Genomic DNA, 9079 nt, shown 5'->3' with positions numbered 1-9079 from the left:
CACTAATTCCCCCATCCAGTCAGCCCCATATACCCAACTATCACCTTTGGGGGCAGTGGGGTCTAGTGATTAGAGCAGGGGGGGTGGGAGCAAGGACTCCTGGGTTCTCCCCACAGCTCTGGGAGGGGAGTGGGGGCTAGTGGGTTAGAGCAGTGAGGGGGCTGGGAGCCAGGACTCCTGGGTTCTCTCCCCAGCTTCGGGAGGGGGGTCTAGTGGTTAGAGCAGTGAGGGGGCTGGGAGCCAGGACTCCTGGGTTCTCTCCCCAGCTTCGGGAGGGGGCTCTAGCGGTTAGAGGGGTGGGGGAGGCTGGGAGCCAGGACTCCTGAGTTCTCTTCCCGGCTCTGGGAAGAAGTAGTACATTTAACTCTTCTCTTCATGTCCCTCACTCCTTATATGACCCAGACTTGTGTAACACCACAGAGACACCCCCCACCCCCCGGAAAGCTACTGCAAGCTGTGGCATGACTTTTCCGCAGCTCTTTATTTGTGACACGTGCGGGAAGAGAGGCAGAAAGTCACAGCCCCCCCCCGCCAGCTCTGCCCAGCCCCCTCCCTGCAACCCGACCCGCCGCAGGTTGGAGAGACCGTTCCTTGTGAGGCTGAGGTCATGGTGACCCCCCCCCCCCCCCAACACCTCCGGCGTGAGTCAGCGAGAGCACAATGAGCTCAGCGTGGGCATCCGAGCCCCTCCATTGTAATCCCTTCCAAGCCGCTTCCAGGATTACGGGGGGGGGGGGGGCCGTGGGAAAGGGGCGGGGGGCTGGGAGCCAGGACTCCTGGGTTCTCTTTCCAGCTCTGGGAGGGGAGGGGGGTCTGGTGGGTTAGTGCAGAGGGGGCTGGGAGCCAGGACTCCTGGGTCCTATCCCCGGCTCTGGGAGGGCAGTGGGGGCTGGTGGGTTAGTGCAGGAGGGGCTGGGAGCCAGGACTCCTGAGGGCTATGCCCGTCTTGGGTAGGTGAGTGACGTCTAGTGCCAGAGAACCCAGGCGTCCTGGCTCCCAGCCCCCTCCCCTACCGCTCTAACCCACTAGACCCCGCTCCCCTCCCCTATCAGAGCTGGGGAGAGAACCCAGGAGTCCTGGCTCCCAGCCCCCTCCCGTGTCGCTCTAACCCACTAGCTCCCAGAGCCGGGAGAGAACCCAGGCGTCCTGGCTCCGACTCCCCTCCCCCCGGCAGGCCCCAGCTCGGCTCGCGGAAGCCGGGGAGTTTCGCTTCCGCTCCGCCCCGCCCTTTCGCAGCGAGCGGAGCTGCTCCGGCCTGGCCCCGCGACCGGACAGCGGGGGGACCGACCGGAGACCGACCGGACAGAGGGCTCGGCACCGCGCCGGGGGGGGGCGCTGCGGGGCAGGGATCCACAGGGGGGCGGTGAGGGAGAGAGGGGGTGGGCGGAGACGGGGGGATAGGAGCCGGGGGGGGGTCTATGGGGCGCCCTCGCTAGGTCCCAGCCAGGCAGCCGGCGGGGGGGATCGGGGGCTGGATGGACGGGTGACCTGTTGGACAGACAGACTCGGAGTGAGCCTCCCCTCGGGCTCCCCAAGCCCCGTCAGACGAAGGTGTCGTTCCCCTCCGCCGCCCCCCTCTTCTCCCCCCCGGGTGCCGTCCCCATGTCAGGGCGCACGGTGCGGGCCGAGACCCGCAGCCGGGCCAAGGATGACATCAAGAAGGTGATGGCGGCCATCGAGAAAGTGCGCAGATGGTGAGTGGGCAACACGGGTGTGTGTGGGGGGGTGTTTCCCAGCTGCCCCACCCCAGAAGTGGCTGCATCTCAGGGCTGGGCGAGCCAGCCCCATACAGTGTCACTGTTTGGCCTCTCCCACCTGCCCCACTCCAGAGGTAGCTGCATCTCAGTGCTGGGCGAGCTGTCCCCATGTTTAAAGTAACACCCTGTGACTAAATGCAGGGTCTGGCTCTTAATTACAACAATTAATTATTATTCTGTAGTTTTATTAATTATTTTGTTTATCGTTCGCCTCCCTTTTTCTGGTGAAATTGCTCCTGAGACATGAATGGCTGTCAAATTATTTATCCTGGCCTAGGTGATATGTGTGACACTGGTCAAGAGAAGATAACAGCTTACTGCTGCTGCTGTTTGAAGGAGGCTCTGCTTTAACTCAGGGAGTAGAAGGATGCTAGTTGAGGGTTTCATCCCTCATGACAAAGGATGATAAGCTACCACTGCTACTAGCTAAAGGCCTGGCCTCTTTAGCTCTGCACCAAGGCAGCTAGCTAATGGCATCAGTCCTTTAGCGCTGCTTAATGGATAATAACCTACTACTTCTGCTAGTGAATTGCCTTACAATCAGGTATATGGAGGTGGAGGGGAATCTCTGAAGATTTTGGGGGTGGGGGTAATCTCTGGAGGGCTATAATCCAGCCAATTTAATTCCTCCTCTCCCCCTACCCAGGGAGAAGCGCTGGGTGACCGTGGGCGACACGTCTCTGAGAATCTACAAGTGGGTGCCCATTGTGGACCCCCGGGATGAGGTGAGAGGGGGCTGGGTGCCCATCTGTCCCAACCCCGCCCCGTCTATCTGTCCCTACCGTGCTCCCTTTGCCCCTCCTTTCCACCTCCCCACCATTTGGAGGCCATCTCTACCCCCCCGCTTTCTTCCCCTCCCTGCAGGAGAAGCGGCGACTGGCTGGCAGCGGGGAGAGGCACAAGGGCCGGGAGAGGAGGGGGCGCGTGCCCAGCCCCCGGGCCAACCCCGCCCTCCTCATGCTGGACCTGAACGGTAGGTTGCTGGCTGGGGAGGGGACCCAGGCGTCCGGGACAGCCAGGCATGGCGTTGGAGCTCCCGCGGCATCCCCAGCTCACTGATGCATGAGAATTCGGGAGGGGGCAGTGGGACTCAGGCAGAGAGCCACAGGGTGAGGAGGGACCACAAGGGTCATCTAGTCCGACCCCCTGCCCAGATGCAGGATCTGTTCTGTCTAAACCATCCCAGACAGGTGACCATCCAGCCTCCTTTTAAAACCCTCCAGTGAAGGAGCATCCATGACCCTCCCTAGGCAGGTCTGTTCCATTGTCAGACACTCGGGACGTTGTTCCTGAGATTTCATCTAAATCTGCTCTGCTGCAGTTTGAACCCACTCCTGCCCTCCAAGAGAGAACAACTGTTCTCCATCCTTTTTATGGCTGCCTTTCAAGTATTTGAAGACCGTCGCCATGTTTCCCCCTCAGTCTCCTCTTTTCCAAGCATACCCAGGTCCTTCAGCCTTTGCCCAGTGGCCTGCCTGCCATCCCTTTGACCATCTTTGTCACTCGCCGCTGGGCCCTTTCCAATGTCTCCACATCCCATCTATACACCGGTGCCCAAAATTGCACACAGTCCTCCAGCCGAGGCCTAACCAGGACTGGCCCCTCCTGTGACTTGCATGTGACGCTTCTGTTAACTGCATTTGCTTTTTAAAAAATTTTTTTGCAACAGCATCGCATGGCTGACTCACGTGGAGATTGTGATCCACCACGACTCCCAGATCCTTCCCAGCAGTGCTCCTGCCAAGCCAGTTATCCCCCCCGCTTCTGTATTTGAGCATTTGGGTTTTCTTCCTATGTGTAGCACTGTACATTTGTCTTCAGAATCATAGAATCGTAGGACTGGAAGGGACCTTGAGAGGTCGTCTAGTCCAGTCCCCTGCGCTCACAGCAGGACCAAGTACACCTCTACCCCGATATAATGCTGTCCTTGGGAGCCAAATTTTTTTACCGCATTATAGGTGAAACCGTGTTATATCGAACTTGCTTTGATCCACTGCAGTGCCCCCCCCGTTCCCCCAGAGCGCTGCTTTACCGCGTTATATCTGAATTCGTGTTATATTGGGTCACGTTATATCAGGGTAGAGGTGTATTATCTAGACCATCCCTGACAGGTGTTTGTCCAACCTGCTCTTAAAAATCCCCAATGATGGAGATTCCACAACCTCCCTGGGCAAATTATTCCAGTGTTTAACCACCCTGACAGTTAGGAAGTTTTTCCTAATGTCCAACCTAAACCGCCCTTGCTGCAGTTTAAGCCCTTTGCTTCTTGTCCTATCCTCAGTGGTTAAGAAGAACAATTCTTCTTCCTCCTCCTTTTAACAACCTTTTACATACTTGAAAACTGCTATCATGTCCCCTCTCAGTCTTCTCTTCTCCAGACTAAACAAACCCAGTTCCTTCAATCTTCTCTCACAGCTCATGGTTTCTAGACCTTTCCTCATTTTTGTTGCTCTTCTCTGGACTTTCTCCAGTTTGTCCACATCCTTCCTGAAATGCGGTGCCCAGAACTGGACACAATACTCCAGTTGAGGCCTAATCAGTGCAGAGTAGAGTGGAAGAATCACTTCTCGTGTCTTGCTTACAACTCTCCAGCTAATGTACCCCAGAATGAGGTTCGCTTTTTTTGCAACAGTGTTACACTGTTGACTCGTATGTAGCTTGTGATCTACTCTGACCCCCAGATCCCGCTCTGCCATACTGCTTCCTAGGCAGGCATTTCCTGCTGTGTATGTTGAATTTCATTCTGTCTGTGGCCCAGTTCTCCAATGTATCAAGATCCCTCTACCTTCCAAAGTGTTGGCACGCCCCCAGCTTTGCGTCATCTGCAAATTTGACCAGTATGCTTCCTATTCTTCTAGCCAGGTCATTAATAAAGATGTTAAACAATGCTGGACCCAGGACAGATCCCTATGGAACCCCACTTGAGTCCTCCCTGGAAACTGACATCATTCCATTCTTAGTCACTCAACCAATGATGTGTCCGCTTCATGGTATTTGTTCTGAGCCCGCATTTTTCCAGCTTATTTCTCAGAACGTCATGTGGGACTGGCTGAAATCCAGTTATATTATGTCCACCACTTTCCCCCATCCATCAAACCCGCTACCCTGTCAAAGAAGGGAATCAAGCTGGTTTGGCAGGATTTGTTCTTGGTAAATCCACGCTGGCTGCTGGTGGTCACCCCATTCATCCTCCTGGCATTCACAAATTGAAGGTTTTATGCGTTGCTCCAGTAGCTTCCCAGGTATCCAAGTCAGGCTGACTGGCCTATAGATCCCTGGCTCCTCCTTTTCAAAGATGGGCATGACAGTAGCCCCTCTGGGACCTCTTCTATCACCCGTGAGTTGGCAAATACTATTGCCAGTGGTTCCGAGATGTCTTCAGCTAATTCCGTCAGCGCCCTAGGGTGAAGAGCCTCCGGCCTCGCTGACTTGAATTAATTCAAGTTGGTCAGAAGATCTCCAAGGCATGCTTCATTTATCCCAGTCTGCAGCCCTTCCCCGATTTTGTCTGCGGCAACTTCGTGAGTTGCCCGGACACGCGTCATTTTGTGTATGAAGCCTGCAGCAAAATAGATATTGAGCAGCTCTGCCTTCCTATCATCTTCCGTCACCAGCTCCCCTTCTCCACTAAGCAGAGGACCCGCACCATCTTCAGGGCCGCCCAGAGGATTCAGGGGGCCCAGGGCAAAGCAATTTTGGGGGCCCCTTCCATTAAAAAAAGTTGCAATACTATAGAATACTATATTCTCGTGGGGGCCCCTCCAGGGCCTGGGGCAAATTGCCCCACTTGCCCCCTGCCTCTGGGCGGCCCTGATTGTCTTTGATCTTTCTTTTTTGGCCGGCGTATTTGAAGAACCCCTCCTTGCCGACTGTAACTCACTCTTTGTCTTGGCCTTCCTGATTGTGTCCCTACACGCTCCTGCTGTTCCCATGTAGACATCCTTGGGGACGTGCCCTTGTGGGTTTCAGAGCGCTAAAAATCTCCTTGTGCAGCCACCTGGGCTCTTCCCTTTCCTCGGCATCGGAATAGCTTGATGTTGAGCCGCTGGTATTATCAAATCTCTGAGGATCTGCCAGCCCCCTTGGATTCCTCTTCTTTCCATGGGACACCGCCTGCTATTTCTCCCAGTCATTTGACATCCGCCTTTCTGAAGTCCTGTGGCCTTGTTCTGCTGTTCTCAGGTCCTCCTTTCCACAGGAACCTGAAATCTGTCAGATCTCGATTGCTTCCTCCCAAATTCCCGACGACCTTCATGTTAGCAACTAATTCGTACCTCTTGGTCCGAACCAGCCCCACACTGTTCCCTGGATCAGAGAGCTGTGCCCTACCCACGCTAAGAATTGGCAGGACGTAGTGTGTTTTGCTGCCACCGTTTTCCAGCAGATATCGGGGGAGTGAAGATCCCCCATTATACTAGCTCAGGTGTGCCCTCATCCGGGGGGCAGAGCAGGACTCTGACCCCCGCCCCTAGAGACTGAGGAGGTAGGACCCAGGTGTCCGGAATGGGACTGGACATTTGGGATGGCACCAGAAAGGTTCACCCCAAAGGGTCCCTGGGGAGCAAGGGAATGGGACCCAGGTGTCTGGGATGTCCATGCTCCCAGCCCTCAGGGGATGACAGGATGGGACCCAGGCATCCGAGATGGCAGCGTGCCCGGCACGTCTGGAGTGAGGGGATGGACCCAAGTGTCTGGGATGGCAGTGTGCCCAGCACACCTGGAGTGAGAGGATGGGACCCAGGCGTCCGGGAAGGCACCGTGCCCAGCATGTCTGGAGTGAGGGGATGGGATCCAGGCGTCCGGGGTAGCAGCAGCCCCTGCCTCCAGAGGAGTGAGGGATGGGACCCAGGCATCCGAGACGACCCGTACCTGTAACCTTCTCCCCTTTGCAGATGAGAACAGCAACCAGAGCTCGCTGTCTGAGACCTCCCTGGCCAAGGGGGGAGACACCAGCTCCAGCCCCACCCCCGACCGCAGCCAGACGGCAACCCCCACTCCGCTGGGGGAACTGAAAGCAGAGGACTCGCAGCCCCCCATGCTGGGGCAGGAAGGGGGTAAGTGCCGTGGTGTGGGCGAGGGAGGCCGTGTTCCCAGCCCCCAAAGGAGGGAGGGAGGGAGCGAGTGGAGCCCAGGACCCCCAGCACTCCTAGGGCGTGAGGGAGTCCAGGAAGGCATCACTTCAAGCCCCCAGGGAGTGAGGGGATGGGACCCAGGCAGCCGGATGGCCGTGCTTCCCGGAGGGCTACAGCAGAGTGGGGCTGCATGGGGTTACTGGGGGTGAGCTGGCACCAAGGACCTATAACCCCAGGGTATTCCCTTGTCTTCGTTCCTCTCTGGGTGCAGACTCTGGGGTGCTGCTGCTTGAGGGGACGGACGAGCCCCCCATGCTGACCAAGGAGGACCCTGTTCCAGGCCTACTGGAGTCACAGGTGCATGGAGAAATTGAGGGGTGAGGGGTATATGGGAGTGGGCCGTGGAGGTGGGTTGGGTGTAGATTGGGGAGCGCATGGTGCGGGGGAAATGCACAGAAGAGTGGAATTGAGGGATGTATGGAGTTGAGGTGTTGGGTCAGGTGCTTGGAGGTGAAGGGTGCGTGGGGGTGGGCTGAGTGAGGTGGAGACTGGGAGGTGGGTTGGGTGGAGGTTGGCCCTTTGGCAATGGTTGGATTGAGCTGTATAGAAGTTAGACCATTAGGGAAGGTTGGGTTGAGTGGAGGCTGGGTCAGTGGTGAAAGTTGCATTGGGCTGGGTAGAGGTTGGGCTATTGGTGAAGGTTGGGTTTGGTTGAGTGGGGTGGAGGTTGGGTCACTGGCAAAGCCTGGGCTCAATTAGGTTGGGTGGGGGTTGCATCATTGGTGGTGGTTGGGTTAGGCCATAGGCAAAGATTGGATTGAGTTAGGATGAGTGGAGGCTGGGCCACTGATAAAGGTTGGGTTGCGTGGAGGTTGAACCATTGGCAAAGGTTGAGTTGAGTTGGGATGAGTGGAGATTGGGCCATTGGTGAAGGGTGGGTTGAGTTGGGTTGCGTTGAGGTTGAACCACTGTCAAAGGTTGGGTTGGATTGGGTTAGGTGGGTGGAGGTTGGGCCACTGGCAATGGTTGGGTTGGGTGGAGGCTGGGCCTTTGGTGGAGGTTGGGTGGAGGTTGGGCCATTGGAAGGATTGGGTTGAGTTGGATGGAGGTGTGGCCATTGGCCTGCAGGTCTCATTGCTTATGGTGGGGAGGGTGCTTACCCAAGGTACAAGAGAATGTAGGGAGGTTGATGGGGATATCCGGGCGGGATCGGGGCTGGCATACCAAGGTTGCTGGGGGTGTCCATCACCCCCGCTGCTCTCTCTGAGTATAACATCCCTTCCCTTTTTCCCCAAAGGGGCAAGAGGATGCACCCCCTTTTGAGACGGCCCCAACTTTCCCGCAGCCGGTGCTGGAAGAAGAGGATGATGAGTCCATGGGGGCACCTCCCCTGAAGCGCATCTGCCCTGAGGAGCAGGAAATGGGTGCCCCCAACTCCCCATAGACCTAGCCTCCTCCCTGCCCTCTCCCTGGCTTTGTGCTGCACTGGAGAGCATGGGGGGCAGAGTGGGAGCTGGGCAGGAGCTGAATCATGCTTGCCAAATGCGAAAGGACCAAAGACACTTCGAAGAGGATGTTGGCGTTGGGTCAGGACTCCTCGGAGGGGAGTGGGGACTGATGGGTTAGAGCATGGGGGAGGGGAGCTAGGACTCCTGGGTTCTATCCCCAGCTCTGGGAGGGGATTGGGGGGCTGATGGGTTAGAGCAGGGGGGACGGGAGTCAGGACTTCTGGGCTCTATCCTTTGTGGGAGGAGATGGGACATGGGTAGGGAAAGATGAGCAGCATCCCTGATGCCAGACTCTGAGGGGGCCTGGGTGAATTTTACATTCTCGGTGTATATACATATTTTTTTGGTCTGAACAATAGACTTTGCTATTAAACTGCTCATGTGCCTCTGTGCCAGTCATTTAACAGCACCCCCCCCCATGCAGCCCCAGCCCTCCTAAACCAAGCGAACGTCTCCTCTGCACCCCAGCACTGAGATGCAACCACTTCTGGGGTGGGACAGCTGGGGAACAGCCACACAAAGACGCAGCATGGGGATGACTCACCCGCTGCTCAGAAAACACAGCTCTAGGGTCCCCATCTGGGTTCTGTTCCTTTTGGGGTGATGCGCCAGAAGATGGGGCTATATCTGGACTATAATGGAGGCCTCCTACAATTCCATGAATAGGCCCTGTCACTGAGTGTGGGGGAGTCAGGGCCCTGCACCCCCCACTTCCTGCGGTTCACCATGACGCTCAGCCGGC

At 56.8% G+C, this 9079-nt stretch overlaps 1 protein-coding gene across 1 annotated transcript; it reads left to right on the top strand.

The window, feature by feature from the left end:
• The first annotated feature begins 1439 nt into the window (after positions 1-1439).
• BCL7C (BAF chromatin remodeling complex subunit BCL7C) lies at positions 1440-8715 on the top strand. Its single transcript, XM_050956994.1, has 6 exons — positions 1440-1694; positions 2404-2482; positions 2622-2730; positions 6650-6811; positions 7101-7186; positions 8127-8715. The coding sequence occupies exons 1-6, from the start codon at positions 1603-1605 to the stop codon at positions 8271-8273; spliced, it is 675 nt and encodes a 224-aa protein (XP_050812951.1). The 5' UTR covers positions 1440-1602; the 3' UTR covers positions 8274-8715.
• Positions 8716-9079: the final 364 nt, after the last annotated feature.

The sequence above is a fragment of the Gopherus flavomarginatus genome, chromosome 5 (assembly GCF_025201925.1).
Source record: "Gopherus flavomarginatus isolate rGopFla2 chromosome 5, rGopFla2.mat.asm, whole genome shotgun sequence".
In the NCBI taxonomy this organism is placed as follows: domain Eukaryota; kingdom Metazoa; phylum Chordata; order Testudines; family Testudinidae; genus Gopherus; species Gopherus flavomarginatus.
The sequence above is the reverse complement of the archived record's forward strand: the minus strand, read 5'-3'. Positions and strand labels throughout refer to the sequence as shown.

Coding starts and splice junctions, on each gene's coding strand:
- BCL7C (XM_050956994.1), top strand. CDS start 1,603: ATGTCAGGGCGCACGGTGCGGGCCGAGACCCGCAGCCGGGCCAAGGAT. Junction 6,812..7,100: donor CATGCTGGGGCAGGAAGGGG/GTAAGTGCCGTG, acceptor CTCTGGGTGCAG/ACTCTGGGGTGCTGCTGCTT. Junction 7,187..8,126: donor CAGGCCTACTGGAGTCACAG/GTGCATGGAGAA, acceptor TTTTCCCCAAAG/GGGCAAGAGGATGCACCCCC.